This window comes from Macaca fascicularis, chromosome 12, assembly GCF_037993035.2.
Source record: "Macaca fascicularis isolate 582-1 chromosome 12, T2T-MFA8v1.1".
Taxonomy (NCBI): Eukaryota; Metazoa; Chordata; class Mammalia; order Primates; family Cercopithecidae; genus Macaca; species Macaca fascicularis.
Window position 1 is genome coordinate 92,305,921 of NC_088386.1, and position 23,675 is coordinate 92,329,595.

General features: G+C 37.6%; 1 protein-coding gene and 1 non-coding gene across 14 annotated transcripts in view; one reads left to right on the forward strand and one right to left on the reverse strand.

The window, feature by feature from the left end:
• The window catches only part of CCDC150 (coiled-coil domain containing 150), a 139,919-nt gene that overhangs the window by 38,596 nt on the left and 77,648 nt on the right, over positions 1 to 23,675 (forward strand). For 8 of the 13 annotated variants that reach the window (XR_012421328.1, XR_012421329.1, XM_065525809.2 and 5 more), the window contains exons 12-14: positions 242 to 419; positions 980 to 1,048; positions 17,463 to 17,576. Coding sequence is in view for 10 of the 13 variants with exons in the window: in XM_065525809.2 (XP_065381881.1) it covers positions 242 to 419; positions 980 to 1,048; positions 17,463 to 17,576 (361 nt within the window). In the remaining 3 variants the exon portion in view is untranslated. Of the gene's footprint in view, positions 1 to 241; positions 420 to 979; positions 1,049 to 17,462; positions 17,591 to 23,675 lie in introns of all 13 variants that reach the window. The other 5 variants (XM_074009613.1, XM_074009614.1, XM_065525810.2 and 2 more) reach the window with 2 other exon arrangements.
• On the reverse strand, positions 9,480 to 9,660 carry LOC123568161 (small Cajal body-specific RNA 16). Its single transcript, XR_006691382.1, has one exon.

A 23,675-nucleotide genomic window follows, 5' to 3' on the forward strand; every position in this document is an offset into this window, starting at 1 on the left:
TGTTTCTTATCATGTGTCTGTCTGTCTCAGTCTTATCTTCAATGAAAACATTTGATTGTGCATTTTTTGGACCGGCCACAGAGATAAAATAAAGACTCTGCCCTTAAGAAACTAGTTTTGTTGGAACATTTTAGTAACTACTCTCAGTCAGGAAATATGTTCTATAAGAACATGTAATTGCTCTTTCTGTTAAATTAGAACTCTCATTTAGCTTTCATATGTTCTTGTTCTCTTCCTGCAGGGATCATTTAATCCTTGAGCATAACCAGTGTATCCAGAAAGCACAGGATGCTGAAAAGAGAACAGCTGTGCAAAAAGAGTTGCTAGAATCAACTATTGCAAGATTGCGAGGTGAATTGGAAGCATCAGTGCAAGAGAAGAAATCTCTGCTAGAGGAGAAAGAAAGATTTCAGAGGGAGGTAGGTAGAACCAAATTTACATTATCTTCTCGTTGTGGTGTGATGATGTTTTAAAATTGCATTCTAAATGCAAAAGACAAGAAAAGAAATAAAACCCAGATGCAGTTTGTCTGAGTTGCCCAATGAAGAATCTTTAGGTGGCTAACCTATGCCTTTTAGCCTGTGAAGTAGTCTGTGCCAAATAGAACAGTATATTCTTATCCAGCATTAGTGAATGTTAATTAGTAACTCACACATCCTCATGTTAGTTAAGGAGTCAGATTTTAAAAATTGATTTCCCCTGAAGGAGTGGGACAGTGAAGGTTAAAGGGGAACAGCCCTGTCTCCCTACTTAGGAAGGAACCAGCAGAGTCTGACATGCAGACGTGTCTTTCTAATTTCAGGGCTATTTGTGAAGTCTGCTCTGCCTCAGAGACTCCCTGATTGGCCCCTTTTCTGAGAGGATGTGCTATCTCTGCAGTGTAGGTATTAATTGACATGCAGGATATGTCTGCTATAGTGGAGCCTGTCAGCTACTATAAAATTGACCTATTTCTTTTTTTCCCATCCCCCTTGGGCAGGTTAATAAAACAGAAAAAGAAATAGCACAAGAAAGATGCAATTTGGAAAAGGAATTAGCTAAAAACAAGGTATTCTACATTTTACTTATTGATATTTCACTATATTTCCTTCTATATTGCTGCCTACTGTATCAGCTTATGTTAATGAGGAGATGGGTGATGAATACCAAGCTGCGGGGGAAAGGAAAGCTATGAAGCTGGATGCCACTCAGAGCACACCAGTCACTGCAGCAGACGGTTGTCTCTGGGGAACATTTTCTTGTTGAGCATCTGATGTTTGCCAGTGAGTCATCACTGCCTCTGGCCCTAGTGTTAACTGAGGATTCTAGCCAAGAAGTCACCTGAGAGTTAGCTAATGGGCCTGTGAGAGGCAAAGAGATGATTGCTGACTAGGTTGTTTTTAAATAAAAAACTAAAGGCTGGGTGAGGTGGCTCATGCCTGTAATCCCAGCTCTTTGGGAGGCCAATGCGGGCGGATCATTTGAGGTCAGGAGTTCAAGACCAGCTTGACCTACATAGTGAAACCCCATCTCTACTAAAATACAAAAATTAGCCAGGCATGTTGGTGGGTGCCTGTAATCCCAGCTACTCGGGAGGCTGAAGCAGGAGAATCTCCTGAACCCAGGATGCAGAGGTTGCAGTGAGCCGAGATCGTGCCACTGCACTCCATCCTGGGCGACAGAGCAAGACTCCCTCTCAAAAAAAAAAAAAAAAAGCAAAAACTAACTCAGGCTGCCTGAGTACCTATCAGCACCTGCCACTTTATCTTTGAGATACCATTTTCTGTTCTAAAATAGAATGTTCAGAGAAACAAATGAAATCCTTATTAAACAAGAACCAATCTTTAAAACATTGCTGTTTGTGTTTCAAATTTTGAAGAGAGTAAAGATTATGTATCACTGTCATCTAGAGAATATATCTGGAGCAGCAAGGAGTATTAGCTTACTTAGGCAAGAAATCCAGCAATAGGTATTGGGTATAGTCATCAAGCCTTGACTGTTTCTTTGCTTCTGGTTTGCCCAAGTAGCATTTGTATTACTATATATACATGTAAACTTTTAATTTAAGGATTGGAGAGAGGAGAAATGCTAGAGTTTGAGCCTGAACTCAAACGCAGTTACCACCAAGCTAGCAGGTGCCTTCTCTGGTTCTAGTGATATGAAAATAGTCCACCCTAAGAATCCTCAAATGAGGCTGACTTCCTGTGGCAAGGACTTTGGTGGTATCAATTTAGCCTCACCCATGCTTTCTAAAATTGGGAAAATTGGTGACTACCATTAAATTCATTAATGCTTTTTGCTTAAAAATATTAGTGAATGAGGGCGGGCATGATGGCTCACACCTGTAATCCCAGCACTTTGGGAGGCCGAGGCGGGCAGATCACTTGAGGCCAGGAGTTTGAGACCAGCCTGGACAACAAGGCAAAACCCTGTCTCTACTAAAAATACAAAAAAATTAACTAGGCACGGTGGCACACACCTGTAATCCCAGCTACTCGGGTGACTGAGGCATGAGAATTGCTTGAACGTTGTAGGTGGAGGTTGCAGTGAGCCAAGATTGCACCACGCACTTCAGCCTGGGTGACAGAGTAAGACTCTGTCTCATAAAAAAGTTAGTGAATGTTACATGGCCAAGGCAAATGCTGTGAATATGTTTGGGATAGAAACATAGCATTATTATTTTGCTTGTCTGATTTCATTCGTCTTAATGTAGCTAAGTATAAGTTCACAGTGCTGAAAGATACTTGCTCATTAGAGACATTCTGTGAAGCCAAATGATAATGCTTATAGAGAATCTCATTTTGTGGTATAAACTGATTTTTAAAATATGTGTTCTTTTAACGCTATGCTTTTTTTAAAAAGTCAGGTTTATTATAATTTACATACAGTGAAATTCACCCTTTTTTAGTGTATAGTTCTATGAATTTTGACACATACAATCTTGTAACCACCACCACAATCAAAATATAGAACATTTTTGTCACCCTAAGAAAGTTCCCTTGTGCCCTTTTGTAATCAATGCCTTCTTCCACCTCCTTCCCCTGGCAACCATAGATCTGTTTTTTTGTCCCTATAGTTATAAATTATCCAGAGTGTCATATAAATGGAATCATATAGTATATAGCATTTTAAATTTAATTTCTTTCATTTAGCATAAGGCATTTGAGATTCATCCATGTTGTGTGTCAGTAACCTGTGCTCCATTGCCTGGATGTATCACTTTCTTTATCCATTCACCAACTGAAGGACATTTGGGTTGTTTCCAGATTTTTGGCAATTAATAAAGCCTCTATAAATATTCACATATGCAGATATATATTTCTGTTGAGTAAATTTCAAGAGTTGGATTTCTGGTTCCTATGATAAATATATGCTTAACATAATAACAAATTGCTCAACTGTTTTTCAAACAATCTGTACCATCTTACATTTCCATCAGTAATTCATGAGTTCCAGTTTCTCTACATTCTCACCAGTGCTTGGTTTGGTTTTTTAGTTTTATCTATTAGAATTTGTGTGTATCAGCGGATCACTGTGCTTGTAATTTGCATTTCTCCAATGACTAATAATATTGAGCTGCTTTTCATGTGCTTATTTGCCATTACAAATTGACATATCTCATCAAATCTTTTAACCATTTTAAATTCAGCTTTTTTTCTTGAGTTTTCAGAGGTTTTAAAACATATTCTTAAATCTTAAAAATATTTTTACTGTTTGTATATATACAAGTCTTTTGCCAGATATGTGTTTTACAAATATCTTCTTCCATTTCATGATTTTTCTTTTCATTTTCTTTCAAAGAGCAGAAGTTTTAAATTTTAATGAAGTCTAATCAATTTTAAAAATTTTGTGGATCATACTTTTTGAATTTTTGCCTAACCTAGGATCACCACAATTTTCTTTTTTGTTGTCCTCCAGAAGTCTCATAGTTTTAGGTTTTATACTAAGTCTATGATCCAAGTGAATTTTTATGTATCATGCAAGATATTGTTCAGGATTCATTTCACTTTTTTTTTCAGGGTCTCACTCTGTTGCCCAGGCTGGAGGGCGGTGACACAATCACAGCTCACTGCAGCCTGACCTCCCCAGGCTCAGGTGATCCTCCCGCCCACCTCAGCCTCCTGAGTAGCTGGGACTACAGACGCATGCCACCACACCCAGCTAATTTTTTTTATTTTTTGCAGAGATGGAGTTATGTTATGTTGCCTGGCTGGTCTTGAACTTCTGGGCTCAAGCAATCTGCCCAGATATCTCAACCTCCCAAAGTGCTGGGATTACAGATGTGAGCCACTATGCCCAGCCTGGTACCTTTTTTAAATTGCTCCATTGATGGGCTTTTGGGTTGTTTCAACTTTTTGGGTATTAATGATTCTGTGAGCATTTGTATACAATTTTTGTGTGTAAACATATGTTTTCAGTTGTCCTAGGTATAACCTAGGAGTGGAACTACTGGGTCATGTGATTACTCCATGTTTATCATTTTGAGAAACTGCCAAACTCTTTTTCAAAGTGGCTACACCGTTTTACAATCCCACCAGCAATGTTTGAGAGTTCCAGTGTCTCCACATCCTTACTAACACTTGTTATTGTTCACATTTTTAAAATACCCATCCTAGTGGGTGTGAAATATTTCACTGTGGTTTTTAAATTGAAGTGAAATTCACATAATGTAAAATTAACCATTTTAAAGTGAATAATTCAGTGGTATTCAGTACATTTGCAGTGTGGTGCCACCACTGCCTCTGTCTAGAGTCAAAATATTTTCATCACCCCAAAAGGAAACCCTGTACTAGTTAAGCAGTCACTCCCCATTCCCTCCTTCTCCCAGCCCCTGACAACCACTAGTCAGCATTCTGTCTCTATGGATTTACCTATGCTGGGTATTTTATGTAAATATAATCATACAATATGTGATCTTTTGTGTGTGGCTTCTTTTACCTAGCCTGATGCTTTTGGGGTTCTTCAACATTGTAGTATGAATCAGTACTTCATTTTATGGATGAGTAATGGTGATTGTATGTATGTATGTGCATGCACACACACACACACACACCCCAAATTTGTTTGTCTGTTCATCTGTTAAAGAACATTTGCACTGCTTTTACCTTTGGCTATTGTGACCAGTGCTGCTATGAACCTGTATATACATATATTTCAGTACCTCTTTTCAATTCTTTATGATATATGTATCTAACAGTGGGATTTCTGGATCACATGGTAATTTTATATTTAACTCTCTGAGGAATCACCAGTTTTCCACAGCACTAAACCATTTTACATTCTCACCAGTGATGTACAAAAATTCCAGTTTCTCACATCCTCACAAACACCTATTTTGTGTTTTATTATAGCCACCCTAATGGGTGTGAAGTGGTACCTCACTGTGGTTTTGATTTGCATTTCCATAATAACTAATGATGTTAAGCATCTTCTTGTGTGCTTACTCGTCATTTTATATCTTCTTTGGAGAAATGTCCATTCAGATCCTTTGCCTATTTTAAAAAGGGATTATCTTTTAATTATCAACTTGTACGAGTTCTTTACATATTCTAGATACTACACCCTTATCAGATATGTGATTTGCAGGTATTTTCTCCCATTCTGTGGGTTGTATTTTTATATTGGTAATGTCCTTTGATGCATAAAAGTTTAAAAAAATTTTAAGTTTGGTTTATCTGTATTTCCTTGGATTGTTTGTGTTTGGGTATTATATTTGAGAAACTCTTGCCTAACTGAAGGTCATACAAATTTATCCCTATTTTATATTATAAAATTTTTTATAGTTTTATGTATTAATTTAGGTCTTTGATCCACTTTGAGTTAATTTTATATGTGCTATGAGGTAAGGGTTTGACTTCATTATTTTGGCTATAGATATGCAATTGTCCCAGCACTCTTCTTTGAAAAGATCATTCATTCTTTCTATTGAATAGTTTTCACTCCTCTGTCAAAAATCAGTTAATCATAGATATGTAGGTTTATTTCTAGACTCTTAATTCTCTTGCATTGATCGATACGTCTATCATTATGCCAATGCCACACAGTCTTGATTACTATTGTTTTGTAGGAAGTTTTGACGTCTAAATGTGAATCTTCCAACTTTGTTGCTGTTGTTGTTGTTTTAAAGATTGTTTTAGCCATTCTGGGTCATTGCATTTCTGTATGAATTTTAGAACCAGACTCTCCATTTCTGTAAAAAAGAACAGCTGGAATTTTGGTAAGGTTTATATTGAATCTGTAGGTCAATTTGAAGAGTATTACAATCTCAATAATACAATTTGTTGTGTATTTTCTGTATAAAGTATGTCCTCACTTAATGTCATCAGTAGGTTCTTAGGTTTCAACTTCAAGTGAAACGATATACAGCAGGTCCTTGAATAACATCATTTCATTCAATGTTGTGTTATGATGTTGATAAGAAAAAACATTGATTTTGTTATACATTATCATTTCACTTAAAGTTGCAGTCTCCAAGAACCTATCAATGACAGTGAGGACTACTGTATAAGATAGTGTCATCTCTATAACTGTCTCTACAAACTATATCTCTATAAATTATCTCTATTTGTAATAGAGATAGTTATTTTTTGTAGAGGCGGAGTTTTGTTATGTTGCCTGGCTGGTCTCGAACTCCTGGGCTCTCTATTTGCTATGTCTATTTGTAATAGAGATAGTCTCACTTCTTCCTTTCCAATTTGGCTGCCTTTTATTTCGTTTTCATATATAACTGCCTGATAGAATCTCCAGTGCAATATTGAATAGAATTGGTGAGAGCAGATATCTCTGTCTTGTTTCTGATCTTAGGGGGAAAGCTTTTAGTTTGTCACCATTAAGTATGATGTCAACTGTGGGGGATTTTCAATGCTTTTCATCAGGATTAGAAAATTCCCTTATATTCCCAGTTTGTTGGGAATTTTTGTCATGAAAATATGTTGAATTTTGTCAAATGCTTTTGCTATGTCTATTGAGATGATCTTGTGGGTTTTGTTCTTTGTTCTATTACTATGGTGTATTACAGTGGTTGACTTCAAATGCAAAACTAAGCTTGCATTCCTTGGATAAATTTTACTTGGTCATGTTGTCCTTTTTATATGTTGTTGCATTAGGCTTGCTAGTATTTTTGTTAAGATTTTTGCATCTGTATTCATAAGGGGTACTGTTCTGTAGTTTTATTTTCTTGTAATGTTTTTGGTTTTGGTATCAAGATACTGTTGATCTCTTAAAATGATTTGGTAAGTATTCCCTCCATTTCTATTGTTGGGAAGAGTTTGTGAGGGATTGGGGTTAATTCTTCTTTAAATATTTTGTAGCATTTACCAGTGATGCCATCTGGTTCTGGGCTTTCTTGTATGTAAAAGGTTTTGTTTCTTTGTTTGGTTTATTCTTTTTATTCTATAGGTCTATGCAGATTTTCTACCTTTATTTGAGTCAGTTTCAGTAGTTTGGTTCTTTCTAGGAATTTATCCATTTCATCTAGGCTATCTAATTTGTTAGCATACAGTTTTCAGAGTAGCCCCTTGTCTTTCTTTCTGTAAGGTCAGTAGCAGAGTCCTCTCTTTGATTCCTAATTTTAATAATTTGTGTCACCTGTATTTTGTTCTTGTTTAGTCCAGCTAAAGGTTTGTCAATTTTGTTGATCTTTCTAGAGAACCAACTTGTGGAAGTTTTTAGAGATTTTTCTCTATTATTTTTCTCTATCTTATTTTTGCGTTAATCCTTACTGTTATCTTTAGATTTGCTTTGGGTTTAATTTGATTTTCTTTGTCTAGTTTCTGAAGATGAGCTTAGGTTATTGATTTGAGAAATATTTCATTGTTAAAATGTAAGTGCCTGTAGGAGTCACTCTGAACCTATTCTCGTTCAAGGGAGTGCCCCTAAAAAAATAAAAAATAAGTGCCTGCAGCTATAAATTTCCCTCTCTGCACTGCTTTAGCTGCATATGAGATGTTTTGTTATTTTGTGTTTTCATTTTTGTTTATCTCAAACTGCTATTTAATTTCCCTTGAGATTTCTTTTTTGACCCATTGGTTGTTTAGAAGTGACATGTTTAGTTTATTCACATATGTGAATTCCCCAAATATTCTTTTATTGATTTCTAATTTTATTCCACTGTGGTTGGAAAACATACTTTGCATGGTATCAATCCTTTCAGATTTATTGAGAGTTGTTTTATGGTGTAACAGGGATATACCCTGAAGAATGTTCCATGTGCACTTGAGAAAAATGTGTATTTTGCTGTTATTGGGAGGATTGTTCTATAGATGTCTGTTAGGTTACTTGGTTTATAGTGTTGTTCATGTCTTCTCTTTCCTCCTTAATCTGTCTAGTTGTTCTGTTGATTAATGAAAATGGGATATTGAAGTCTCCAACTATTACTGTTAAATTATTTATTTGTTCCTTCAATACTGTCATTTTTTGCTTCATATATTTGTGGCCTCTGTTAGGTGCATATATATTTATAAATGATACATCTTCTTGACAGGTAAACACTTTTTCAATGTCCTTTATCTCACCAGTTTTTTCTTAATGTCTATTTTGTTTATTAGGACAGTCATTTAACTCTTTTTAGATTACTGTTTAATTTATATGGTATATGTTTTCCACGCTTTTGTTTTCAACCCCATTTGTAACTTTGGATCTAAAGTGTATATTTTATAAAGAGCATATAGTTGGTTTTTTAAAAACTCATTTTGCCTGTCCATATAAATGGAGTGGTTTGATCCATTTATATTTAATATAATTACTGTTAAGGTAGGATTTATATCTGCCATTTTGCATTTTTTGTTTTTTGCTTTTTGCTCCTCTATTTCTCAATTAGTGCCATCTTTTATGTTAAATACATATTTCTAGTTCACCATTTTAACTCCCTTATCATTTCTTTTATTCTATATTTTAGTTTATAGGTAACAGAAAGAATTACAAACAAAAATCTATAGTACCTTTTATATATACCTATGTTGCTACCTTTACTGTTACCTTTTATTTCTTATATGGATTCCAGATACTGTCTACTACCCTTTTATTTTAGCCTAAAAAACTTCCGTTAGTATTTCTTACAGCATATGCTTTCTAGCTTCACAATCCAAACCCCACCAAAAATGGGGACCTGGAGAAATTACTCTACATTTTAGGTGAAGTCTGAAGAACCACATTCTCAAGAGTGTATCTAAACCAGAAGAAAAACTCTTCTATGAATTATTTCAATTTTTATTTATCTGGGAATATCTTAATTTCTTTGCTGTTTTTGAAGGATAGATTTGCTGAATTTAGAATTCATGGTTGAGTGTTTTTCTTTCAGCGTTTTGAGTATGTCATCCCGTTGCCTTCTGGCCTCAACTTTCTGATGAGAAATCAGCTGTTAATCTTGTTGAGATTATTTTGTACATCAGGAGCCACTCCTCTCTTGGTACTTTCAAGATTTTGTGTCTCTTGCTTTCGACAGTTTACTTGTGTATGTTTTGGGGCATGTCTTTTACACTCATTCCCACAGTTGGCAACTCTCCTTTAGCTTTCATTTCTGATCACCAAACTGCTGCTGGAATGCTCACACCTGTTACTGCAAATTCAAAACCTAGGGAAGACTTCTGGGAATTTACTTTATGTCGGCCTTGGGCTGCCTGGTACATAGCTGCACCCACAACTGGGCAAGTTCAACAACACAGGAGCCTTTCCACAGACCATGATTATTGTAGCTTTATAATAAATCGTGAAATTAGGTAGAGTCCTCCAACAGTGTTGTTTTCCAAAAGTGTTTTAGCTATTTTAGTTTGTTTGCTTTTTCATGTGTTATAGAATGACCTTAATGATTTCTACAAAAATGTTCTCTGGGGATTTCAACTGAAATTAGAGTTAACATCTCAGCAATATTGAATCTTCTAGTACAGTTAGGTTGTCACTTAATGATGGAGATACATTCTCAGAAATGCATCTCTGGGCAGTTTTGTTGTTGTGCAATAGAGAGTACTTACACAAACCTCGATGGTATTGCCTACTGCACACCTAGGGTTTTTCTTTAATTTTTAAGTTCAGTGTACATGTGCAGGTTTGTTATATAGGTAAATGTGTGTTATGGGGGTTTGTTGTGCAGATTATTTCATCACCCAGGTATTATTATTTTTCCTGATCCTCTCCTTCCACCCACCCTCCACCCTCTGACACACTCCAGTGTGTGGTGTTCTCCTCTGTGTGTCCATATATTCTCATCATTTAGCTCCCACTTATAAGAGAACACGCAACATTTGGTTTTCTGTTCCAGTGTTAATTTGCTAAGGATAATGGCCTCCAGCTCTATCCATGATCACGAGGACATAATCTCATTCTTTTTGTGGCTGCATAGTATTCCATGGTGTATATGTACCACATTTGCTTTGTCTGGTCTATCATTGATGAGCATTTAGGTTGATTCCATGTATTTGCTATTGTGAATAGTGCTGCAGTGAACATACACATGTGCATGTATCTTTATAATAGAATGATTTATATTCCTTTGGGTATATACCCAGTAACAGGATTGCTGGGTCAAATGGTATTTCTGTCTTTAGGACTTTGAGGAATTGCCACACTGTTTTCCACAATGGTTGAACTAATTTACACTCACACCAACAGTGTGCAAGTGTTCCTTTTTCTCCACAATGTCACCAGCATCTGTTATTTTTTGATTTTTTGACTTCTTAATCATTCAGACTGGTGTGAGATGGTATCTCATTGTGGTTTTGATTTACATTTCTCTAATGTTCAGTGATGTTGAACTTTCTTCATATGATTGTTGGCCACATTTATGTCTTCTTTTAAGAATTGTCCGTTTATGCCTTTTGCCCACTGTTTAATGAGGTTGTTTGTCTTTTTCTTGTAAATTTAAGTTCCTTATAGATGCTGGATATTAGACTTTTGTCAGATGAATAGTCTTCCATTCTGTAGACTGTTTACTCTGTTGATAGTTTCTTTTGCTGTGCAGAAGCTCTTTGGTTTACTTAGATCCCATTTGTCAATTTTTGCTTTTGTTGCGTTGCTTTTGACGTCTTTGTCATGAAATCTTTGCTCGTGCTTTGTTCTGAATAGTATTACCTCAGTTGTCTTCCAGGGTTTTTATAGTTTTGGGTTTTATATTTAAGTCATCAATCTATTTTCAGTTAATTTTTGTATATGGTATAGGGAAGGGGTCCAGTTTCCATCTTCTGCATATAGCTAGCCAGTTATCCCAGTCCCATTTATTGAACAGGGAATCCTTTCTCCATTGCTTGTTTTTGTCAGGTTTGTCAAAGGTCAGATAGCTGAAGGTGTGTGGTCTTATTTCTGGGTTCTCTATTCTGTTCCATTGTTCTGTGTCTGTTCTTGTACCAATACCATGCTGTTTTGGTTACTGTAGCCCTGTAGTATAATTTGAAGTTGAGTAGCATGGTACCTCCAGCTTTGTTCTTTTTGCTTAGGATTTTCTTAGCTATTCAGGCTCTTTTTTGGTTCCATATAAATTTTAAAGTAGTTTTTTCTGGTTCTGTGAAGAATGTCAATGGTAGTTTAATGGGAATAGCATTGAATCTGTAAATTGCTTTGGGCAGTATGGCCATGATTCTTCCTATCCATGAGCATAGAATGGTTTTCCATTTGTTAGTGTCATCTCTCATTTCTTTGAGCAGTGTTTTGTAGTTCTTCTTGTAGAGACCTTTCACCTACCTAGTTAGCTGTATTCCTAGGTATTTTATTCTTTTTGTGGCAACTGTGAATGGGAGTTTATTCATGATTTGGCTCTCAGCTTTACTGTTGTTGGTGTATAGGAATGCTAATGATTTTTGCACATTGATTTTGTATCCTGAGAGTGCTGAAGTTGCTTATCAGCTTAAGAAGCTTTGGGGCTGAGGCGGTAGGGTTTTTGAGATATGGGATCATGTCATCTGCAAACAGGGATAGTTTGACTTCCTCTTTTTCTTTTTGAATGCCCTTTATTTCTTTCTGTTTCCTGATTGCCTTGGCTAGAACTTCCAAGTTCTGTGTTGAATAGGAGTGGTGAGAGAGGGCATGCTTGTCTTGTGCCGGTTTTCAAGGGGAATGGTTCCACTTTTTGCCAATTCAATATGATGTTGGCAGTGGGTTTGTCATAGATGGCTCTTATTATTTTGTGGTATGTTCCTTCAGTACCTAGTTTACTGAGAGTTTTTAACATGAAGGGATGTTGAATTTTATCGAAGGCCTTTTCTGCATCTATTGAGATTATCATGTGGTTTTTCTCTTTAGTTCTGTTTATGTGATGAATCACATTTATTGAATTGCATATGTTGAACTAACCTTGCATCCCAGGGATGTAGCCTACTTGATCATGGCAGATAAGCTTTTTGATATGCTGCTGGATTCAGTTTGCCAGTATTTCATTGAGGATTTTTGCATCAATGTTCATCGAGGATATTGGCCTGAAGTTTTCTTTTTTTGTTGTATCTCTGCCAGGTTTTGGTATCAGGATGCTGCTGGCCTCATAGAATAAGTTAGAGAGTAGTCCCTCCTTTTCAGTTTTTTCGGAATCGTTTCAGTAGAAATGATACCAACTCTTCTTTGTACCTGTGATAGAATTCAGCTGTGAATCTGTCTGATCCTGGGCTTTTTTTGGTTGGTAGGCTATTTATTACTGCCTCAATTTCTGAACTCGTTATTAGTCTGTTGAGGGATTCAATGTATTCTTCCTGGTTAAGTCTTGGGAGGGTGTATATATCTAGAAATTTATCTTTTTCCTCTGTATTTTCTAGTTTATGTACATAGAGGTATTTTTAAGATTCTCTGATGGTTGTCTGTATTTCTGTGGGGTCAGTGGTAATATCTCCCTTATCAGTTCTGATTGTGTTTATTTGAAACTTCTCTCTTTTCTTATTAGTCTAGCTAGAAGTCTATCTATTTTATTTTCTTGAAAAAACAGCTCCTGGGCTGGGCACAGTGGCTCATGCCTGTAATCCCAGCACTTTGGGAGGCCAAGGCGGGCGAATCATGAGGTCAGGAGTTCGAGACCAGCCTGGCCAATATGGTGAAACCTTGTCTCTACTAAAAATATAAAAATTAGCCAGGCGTGGTGGCACAGGCCTGTCATCCCAGCTACTTGGGAGGCTGAGGCAGAAGAATCACTTGGATCTGGGAGGCGGAGGTTGCCGTGAGCTGAGATCGTGCCACTGCACTCCAGCCTGGGCGACAGAGCAAGATTCCATCTCAAAAACAAAACAAAACAAAACAAAAACAGCTCCTGGATTTGTTGATCTCTTGAATGGTTTTTGTGTCTCTTTGTCCTTCAGTTCACCTCTGATTTTGATTATTTCTTGTCTTCTGCCAGCTTTGAGATTTGTTTGCTCTTTGTTCTCTAGTTCCTTTAGTTGTGAAGTTAGGTTGTTAACTTGAGATCTAATTTTTTGATGTGGGCATTTAGTGCTATACATTTTCCTCTTCACAGTGCCTTAGCTGTGTCCCAGAGATTCAGGTATGTTATCTCTTTTTTCTCATTAGTTTCAAATAACTTACTGAATTTTGCCTTAATTTCATTATTTACCTGGGAGTCATTCAGGAGCAGGTTGTTCAATTACCATGTAGTTGTGTGGTTTTGAATGAATTTCTTAGTCTTGAATTCTAATTTGATTGTGTTGTGGTCTGAGAGACTGTTATAATTTCAGTTCTTTTACATTTGCTGAGGAGTGTTTTGCTTCCAATTACATGATCAATTTTAGAGTAAGTGCCATGTGGCAATGAGAAGAATGTATGTTTGTTGTTTTGGGGTGGGGAGATCTGTAAATATCTGTCAGTTCCATTTGATCTAGTGCTCAGTTCAGATCCTGAATATCTTTGTTAATTTTGTGTCCCTATGACCTAATATTGTTAGTGCAATGCTAAATCTCCCACTATTGTTGTATGGGAGTCTAAGTCTCTTTGAAGGTCTTTAAGAACTTGCTTTGTGAATCTGGGTGCTCCTGTGTTGGGTGCATATATATATTTAAGATAGTTCTTCTTGTTGAACTCTCCACCATTATGTAATGCCCTTTTTTGTCTTTTTTTTTTTTTGTCTTTATTGGTTTAAAGTCTGTTTTTTCAGAAACTAGGATTGCAACCCCTGCTTTTTTCTGTTTTCCATTTGCTTGGTAGATTTTCCTCCATCCCTTTATTTTGAGCCTGTGATATGCCTAGGTTATATGGTGTAGCTTGTTGCTCCAACCATTGTTGTATATGTGGTCCATCGTTGATTGAAACATTGTTATGGAACACATATCCGTACATGAACATTATATATCTCTCTGTTTTATTTTGGTTTTTTATTTCTCTCAGTATTTTGTAATTTTCAGCACATCATATCTTAGACATATTTTGCTAGATTTGCACTTAAAGAATTTCACAGCGTTAGTACTGTTTTAAATGGCATTTTAATGAAATGTGAATTTCCAATTGTGCGTTGTTAATATGTAGAAATACGATAGATTTGCCATTATATCCTTCAGCCTTGACACACTCACTTATTGTAACATCTTGCCTTACTGCACCAGCTATGGCCTCCTGAATGATGTGGAATAGGAGTGGTGAAAGTGGGTAACTTTGCCTTTTCCCAGTTTTAGGGGGAAAGTTTTTCACTATTAATATTGATATTAGCTGTAGGATTCTTATAGAAACTTTTTAAAATCAACTAGAGGTTTCCTTTCATTTCTAGTTTGCTGAGTTTTTATAATGAACTGATGTTGAATTTTATGAAATTCTTTTACTGCATTAAGATGGGTATGTGGGTTTTCTTCTATAGTCTATTGAAATGGCATATTATACTGATCGATTTTGAATGTTCAACAAGCTTTGCATTACCGAGATAAGCTTCACTTAGTCCTAATTTGTTATCTTTTTATATGTTGCTGGGTTCATTTTGCTAATATTTTGTGGAAGTTTTTTTTTTTTTTCTTTGAGACGAAGTTTCACTCTTGTTACCCAGGCTGGAGTGCAATGGCGTGATCTCGGCTCACTGCAACCTCTGCCTCCCGAGTTCAAGTGATTCTCCTGCCTCAGCCTCCCAAGTAGCTGGGATTACAGGCATGTGCCACCACGCCCGGCTAATTTTGTATTTTTAGTAGCGATGAGGTTTCTCCATGTTGGTCAGGCTGGTCTTGAACTCTCAACCTCAGGTGATCCGCCCACTTCGGCCTCCCAAAGTGCTGGGATTACAGGCGTGAGCCACTGCTCCTGGCTGGAAGATTTTTGCATCTATATTCATAAACTTGAATTGACTTTAAGTAAATACTAGAAGGACTTTAACTTAGAGTAAAGGGGAACTATATAATTTACAATAACCCTTTTGCTGAGGGCAACTAGAAAAACTCAAAAAATGGACGAGCGAGAAAAAGGGTTCTTTTTAAAAAAATTATTAGACCCACAAACCACACAGAGAAAAGGGTTCTTAAAAACATCATAGAGTGGCTGGACGCTGTGGCTCACATCTGTAATTCCAGCACTTTGTGGGGCTGAGGCGGGCGCATCACAAGGTCAGGAGTTCGAGACCAGCCTGACCAACATGACGAAATCCCATTTTGACTAAAAATACAAAAATTTTCCAGGCATGGTTGTGCGTGCCTGTAATCCTAGCGACTCAGGATGTGTCCGGAATTGGTGGGTTCTTGGTCTCGCTAACTTCAAGAATGAAGCCATAGACCCTCGCAGTGTTACGGTTCTTAAAGATGGTATGTCTGGAGTTTGTTCCTTCAGATGTTCAGATGTGTCCTGAGTTTCTTCCTTCTGGTGGGTTCATGGTCTCGCTGGCTTCAGGAGTGAAGCTGCAGACTTTCACAGTGTTACAGCTCTTAAAGGCGGCACGTCTGGAGTTGTTCATTCCTCCTGGTGGGTTCATGGTCTCACTGGCTTCAGGAGTGAAACTGCAGACTTTCGCAGTGAGCGTTACAGCTCATAAAGGCAGTGCAGACCCAAAGAGTGAGCAGCAGCAAGATTTATTGCCAACAGTGAAACAACAAAGCTTCTACACCATGGAAAGGGACTCAAGTGGGTTGCCACTGCTGCCTCGGTCAGCCTGCTTTTATTCTCTTATCTGACCCCACCCACATCCTGCTGATTGGCCCATTTTACGGAGAGCTGATTGGCCCATTTTACAGAGAGCTGATTGGTCTATTTTGACAGGGTGCTGATTGGTGCGTTTACAAACCTTGAGCTAGACACAGAGTGCTGATTGGTGCATTTGCAATCCTTTAGCTGAACACAAAAGTTCTCCAAGTCCCCTCTAGATTAGCTAAACACAGAGTGCTGATGGGTGCATTTACAAACCTTTAGCTAGACAAAGAGTGCTGATTGGTGCATTTACAATCCTTTAGCTAGACACAAAAGTTCTCCAAGTCCACACTAGATTAGCTGGACACAGAGCACTGATTGGTGTGTTTACAAACCTCGAGCTAGACACAGAGTACTGATTGCTGCATTTACAATCCTTGAGCTGGGCACAAAGTGCTGATTGGTGCATTTACAATCCTCCAGCTAGATATAAAAGTTCTCCAAGTCCCCACCAGATTAGCTAGATACAGAGTGCTGATTGGTGCATATACAATCCTCCAGCTAGACATAAAAGTTCTCCAAGTACCCACCCAACTCAGGAGCCCAGCTGGCTTTGCCTAGTGGTTCCTGCGCCAGGGCCGTGGGCAGAGCTGCCCACCAGTCCCGTGCCGCGTGCCTGCACCCCTCCACCCTTGGGTGGTCGATGGGACTGGGTGCTGCAGAGCAGGGAGCGTTGGGGAGGCTGGGGCCGAGCAGGGGTTGGGGCTTGGGCATGGGTATGGCGGGCTGTAGGTCCCGAGTCCTGCCCCATGGGGAGGCAGCAGCTGAGACCCAGCAAGAATTCCAGTGTGGCACAGGGGGGCCAGCAGTGCTGGGGGACCTGGCGTACCCCCTCGCAGCTGCTGACTGGGGTGCTAAGCCCCTCACTGCCCAGGGCTGGCAGCGCCAGCTGGCTGCTCCAAGTGTGGGTCCTGCTGAGCCCCTGCCCACCTGGAACTCACGCTGGCCCGCAAGGGCCATGAGCAGCCCCAGTTCCTGCCCACGCCACTCCTTCCACACCTCCCCACAAGCAGACTCTGCCTCGCAAGCCCAGAGAGGGGTTTCCACAGTGCAGCCGCAGGCTGAAGGGCTCCTCAAGTGGGGCCAGAGTGGATGCTGAGGCTGAGGAGGCGCCCGAGAGCAAGTGAGGGCTGCTAGCATGTTGTCACTTCTCAAGGAGGCTGAGGCAGGAGAATCACTTGAACCCGAGAGGCAGAGGTTGCAGTGAGCTGAGATCACAACACTGCACTCCAGCCTGGGTGACAGAGCAAGACTCCATCTAAAAAAAAAAATTAAAAACCATAGAGCTATCAGATTGGTCATATCTCCACATTTAGAGGCAAGGAAACATATGGAAGATATTGTCCATTTTACAATTATAATTGTCATTTTAAAAATAAGATAATACTTTTTGGATCTGGCATAAATAGTTTTTTACTTTTGTTTCTTTAAAGGTAGACATAAATACATTAACTCATAACCTGCAGACTCTTGAAGAAGAGAATAAGCACCTGGCAGATCAAATGGCTTCCCTAGAACTTCAGCAAGTCACTTCTGATTACCATGGGGTGGGTATAAAAAGGTCAGTCTAAATAGCAATTAATGACTAATGAGTTCAGAAATAACAACAACCAGAGGTCAGGAGATGGATTTTCTTTGTGTTTTCATAATTATTATAAATCTTGAATAATTCAGAATAAATAAAGCAGAGATTCTTACAGTATTCAAACAATAGCGAATTTGAGAAACCAAGAGTTTAAGGGATTTGTTAAACATTTGCCTTCACAAACAATCTGTGTTACTGAAAAGTACAAATATATCTAATGTTTTAAAATAGTTCCTCTTCCATAAATTATGAGGAAGAAACTTGTATTTTTTTTCTCATCAGTTTCCTCCATTAGGCAATCAGTAATAAGTCTGATTTCTGAAGGCTGTTTGACAAGATCAGTGCATTACAAATAAATAGTACAGTTCTTAAAACATCTTCTCCAGGCTGGGCATGGTGGCTCACATCTGTAATCCCAGCACTTTGGGAGGCCAAGGCAGGCGGATCACGAGGAAAGGAGATCGAGACCATCCTGGCTAAGCTAACACAGTGAAACCCTGTCTCTACTAAAAGTACAAAAAATTAGCCGGGCGTGGTGGCGGGCGCCTGTAGTCCCAGCTACTTGGGAGGCAGAGCTTGCAGTGAGCCGAGATCACACCACTGCACTCCAGCCTGGGTGACAGAGCGAGACTCCGTCTCAAAAAAAAAAAATCGGCCGGGCCCGGTGGCTCAAGCCTGTAATCCTTGCACTTTGGGAGGCCGAGACGGGCGGATCACGAGGTCAGGAGATCGAGACCATCCTGGCTAACCCGGTGAAACCCCGTCTCTACTAAAAAATACAAAAAACTAGCCGGGCGAGGTAGCGGGCACCTGTAGTCCCAGCTACTCGGGAGGCTGAGGCAGGAGAATGGCGTAAACTCGGGAGGCGGAGCTTTCAGTGAGCTGAGATCCGGCCACTGCACTCCAGCCTGGGCGACAGAGCGAGACTCCGTCTCAAAAAAAAAAAAAAAAAAACTTCTCCAAGTAAAGGGGATTTAAAAATATGGTCATTCCATTAAGTAGCTAATAATTTTCCTGTGTGCTTTCAAATACATGAAAAAGTATTACTTACTGCTTTTAAGCATGCAAATAATCTTTGAGAATTCCTGGAAGACCTCATTGTGAGTCTGTTTTAATCTGAGCTAAAGTCTTTCAAACTGTTATAAGCTGCTCATTACTTCAGCTGTGAAAAATTATACAGACTAAGTCTAAATCTTCTTATATGGTCATGGTTTTCAAGCCAGATTTCCTGCTTTTCAGTTTTGGCTGTGACCTCGGGTATGATCCTTAACCTCACTGAGCCTCAGTTTCTTAATCTATCAAAATGAGGATAATAATGCTATAACTGTGTGGATGTTTGAGGTTAAGTAAATTAATACAGAACATGTGGCAGATAGCTAACATTTATTGAATTCTTAGTATCTGAACTGTCTCAGAGAAAAAAAAATTACATATAAGTGCCTATTGGAATGACAAGATCCGTTAGCTGTAATCCCTGATACTATTTCAGACCAACCCCCTCTCTCCACAGAATTAAAGATTCAGCCATGTCCATTGCTGGTTGGCAAGACTCAGCTGGGTTCCTTTGGAAGACCACATTCTCAATCTGACTGATTCTTTCCTGAATCCATTGCCAGTGAGCAGGCCTAGCCTTACCCTATTAATGACTTTGACAGATCTTGCCAGTGATTTGGTCAGTGTTGATTTTTGCCTGTCTACCACGTCTTGATTACAGCTTCCCAGTGATGACTCATAGATAAGGCAGTTCTAGCTTGCAGTTCTGTCTCCACCCAGAAGTGTCTCTGACCATGCCTGCCTGGAAATGCTTCAGTTGGCTATATGAGTTTGAGGAATGAGCTAGGGATTTCAGGATTTGTTTTTGAATCTTAGCAGTATCATTAAATCTATTGTCATTCAATACTGGCAGTGTATTTTTGTTCTTTGAGAGTTAAAACTTGAAATTCTTTATAAAAGGTGCCTTCTGGTCTAACCCCTCATTGATTTTTGGAGATACACATAAGACTGTGTGTTGTGTGTATAACATCACAAACTTGAATTCAGATAGATCTGGTTTCAACCTCCATTTACTGTGTGACCTGGGCAGGTTCTTAACCTCTCATGGCTTGCAATGCCAAGAGGATCTTTCCTAGTGTAGGTATCCCACAGTACACTCTGAACACACATATCAGAATAATTACTACATTGATTAGAAATTGACCTGTTTATGCATCTGCCCTCATTCTCTTCTAATGCAAGAACAGTATTCATCTTTATATTCTCTTGCCTATCATAATGCCTAATACATAATAGGTGCTTTAAAAACATTGATTGACTGGAATACAAAGAAGGTCATGTCTGTTTTGCCAGGCAGTAAGGATTAATGTCATATTGCAATAATAAATATTATTCTGTCTGCTTTTTCTTTCATATTTCGTAATTTCAGGTTTTTTGTTTTTTTTTTGTTTTTTTTTTTTTTTTTTTTTTTTTGCCATTTTAGCCTGTAGTGATAGTGCAATTTAATTCCATTACCACTGGCAGTCACGCAGGGACCCACAGTAAGAAAAGATCCAAATGTAGGAAGGTTACTATGCCTGAGTTCAGTTTGAATGATTTTCCTCCCCACTTCTCTTTTGGGGTTTAAACACATATTTTAAAATTGTAGCACCAGACAGAAACATAATTACCTATACAACTGGGACTTTAAAGACTTGAAATTAGAAAATGAACTAAAATGTATTATTTCTTAAAACCAGGATGACATTGTCAGTGTACACTCATGCAGATGTCAAAGTTGGTTTGATTTTCTGGGGCTCATGTCATACTGTTGTTAAATATTTTGAATAAAAAATCCAAAATAATCAAAAACTTTAAAAAATGCTTACAATCTGCTTATAAAATAGCTTTACCAAGATGCCAGTATCCTACTGGTTTTGTGTATTCTTCTAACAGCTTCTGCTAACTTGTACAGCTCACGTGGATTTAAAAATGATTTTAGAAATAATTTGGTGGCTTACTGTTGATCTTTGGCAACCTATCTTTCATATCTTAAGATAATTCTTCCTATTTTTACTTTCTGCCTTTCCAAAGAGTGCTATCTTTGTGTTTCTGAGTTAGAACTGATATTCTAATGCTTGATATTTTTCTCTGTATGATGTTTCTCAAATGATTCCCCAGTTTCTGTTTTGCTCTATATACTAATCATGTTTATAGTATATTACCAAGAGTATTTAAGCAAAAGTTAATTTCAGTTCCGTCTTCTATAACTCAGAACCTGAGATATTCACTTATTTAAGTGTTTTCTAATTTCCGGTCTCCTGTACAGGTACAGGGTCTATTTAATCTGTAAACAGTAATTTAAGTAACTGCCTTAACATCCACTTTCCCTTAGCAACTTGGAACAATTTTTCTGTGTGTGTCATAATATTTAAATAAGTGAACCTTTGTCAAATATTACCACATTTTGATTTTGCTCAATTTTCATTTAGTACATTAGCACTCTCTTTGGTGGCATAATGGGAAAATTATTATTTTAAAAGTATATTTAAAAGATTAATGGAAGTTCTTCATGCCTTTGCCTGAAAGAGGGAATTGTATTGATGGGGAAAAAGCACCATTATTTTTAAAATTTCTGGTCACCTTTTATAGAAGACCCAGATAATTTAAGTTATTCTTTAAAAAAAAAAACCTTTCTCCATTTCAAGAAGACAGTTATGTTTGAGTGTTCAGTATTTGTTAGAGCTAGCATATTTTAGGTTAACTCTAGTTCTTGTTTTTTTATGTGTTCTTACCTATGCTTTCCAGCACACTGAGACATCTTAATTTGTAGAAGTTTGAATCGAATTTTAAATAATTAAGCTTTTATTGTTATTGTAGCTTTGCTTTTGTGGTATTATTGATCATCCTTACAGTTTATTTGCTGCTGAAAACTTGGTCAACATAATCCTAAATTGTAATGTTACATTCATGGAATGATTTTGCATCATAGTTCCCAAAATAGATAATATTTTGGCAAAGAGGACTGTGTTTTCCACAGATAGAAAATTAATTGATGATGAGCTGATTTTGTGATAATATATTTATGGTCACCAGTTTCTGTTTATTGATAGCAGTCTACATTTTCCTCAGGTTATTTTGAAACCAATACTCTACTGGTCTAAATGCTTTTTAAAACATATTTTCCTTTGCCTTACTGGGAGCAACACAGTAATTTTTAAAACTTTTAAAAACTGAATTATGAATATGTATAATAATGTATGAAATAAATATTCTGACAGGACAAATACTTGGTCTAATAGTTAATAATCCACCAAAGCCTAATATTGGGTATAAGTTTTTATGTTAAAGGTGTATGATTTTAGGGTAGATGGTATACAAGGGCTAATTCTTTATGGCTTTTCCATTGATTTTTATCAAGTGTTGAATGTCAAAAATGAAAATTCTTCTAGCCAAGGCAACTACTAAGGAGAAAACAATGCTCCAGACTACTATAACTTTTTTTTTTTTTTTTTTTTTTTTTTTAAAGGAGATGGGGGTCTTGCTGTGTCTTCCAGGCTGGAGTGCAATAGCACCATCATGGCTCACTGTAGCCTCCACCAGCTGGGTTCAAGCAATTCTCCCTCCTCAGACTCTCAAGTAACTAGGACTAAAGGCATGCACCACTGTGCCCAGCTAATTTTTTAATGTTTTGTAGAGACAGGGTCTTACTATGTTGACCAGACTGGTCTTGAATTCCTGGCCTCAAGTGATGCTCCCACCTCAGCCACCTAAAGTGCTGGGATTACAGGTGTGAGCCACTGTGCCCAGCTTAGTGTGCCTTCTCATAGAAAATATTTTGAACAGAGGAAAATATGAGTTACAGATTATAGTAATCTAGTTTGGAATGTGTTTTTGCTTTTATTTAGAAGCATGTGTGGTAGGTTCACACACTTAAAGGATATTACAAAGTGGTGACTAAAGAATAGCTGTAATCATGTTGGAGGTAGTGAGGAATATCTCTTATGTAAATTAATACATGGGTTTTATCTTTATCAGCTTACCTAAAATTGAACATAAAACAAAAGTCTAAAATTCTTTGTCTTAAAATGCCTAAAAGGCACTCTGTTATTCACAGAATAAGCAAATATAAACCAGAAATAGTGAATGATGTCAATATAAGATACTTACCAACATTAATAAGACTTTGAACTTAAGATTTACTGCAAATGATCCATAGTGCAGCTAGTTAGCTTATGAGTGATTAAGAGTTTGTGTCTTCAGTCACATTTGCTTTGTGTGCATTATCTCCACATTTGGTTTATGAAGGTGATTTTGACATATGGCAATATTTCCTGTTATTAAGATATAGCACTGGTATTGATTGTGAAGAGTGAAAATTTCCATGTTCAATCACTTAATGGTGCTCCTTATATAAAGAAAGTACCAATATGGCCCCAAATTTAAATTTTGTACTTATTTTTTCTGATATAGTCTGAGAACAACAGGATATGAAAAAATAACTGTCATTATTAAAGGCTGTCTGAATAATGAAAATATGTAATTTCGTGAAATATGGAACCTTTGATAATGTTTGCCCCAGATAATACTGTGTTGAGTATTTGATCAAGCAATGAGTTTGAGTCTCCAGTAAACATTTATTTTGTTTCTGAGATTTTTCTAAACTGCTTTTTACCATAGTAAGTTAGGTGCCTTCTGCTGTCAGTGGTCCTGGTCACTTGCAGCTGCTGTTTCTGTAAAGAACTGTGTAATGCTCCACAGACTACCTGCAGTCACTGATACAACCACACCACATCCGTGTTGGGTCACAACTACAAAGGAGTAACTGACATAACAAAAAAAGAGTTAATATACAAAACCAACCAACTCTGGTACTCTTAAGGCTTCATGCTTTTATTAGCAGTCTTCTGTACATGTTGCATATTAGCCCTGTGATCAACTATGTAGGGAAAGACTAAAAGCAGCAGTAGCAAATAGGTAGGAATCTTGATCTTATGATGATAGAAATGGTAAGGATGTAAATACGTGTTTAAAAATGAAAATGGTTATTCTTTTCTATGCCTAGAGATTCTGATGTCTGTGTTTGCCT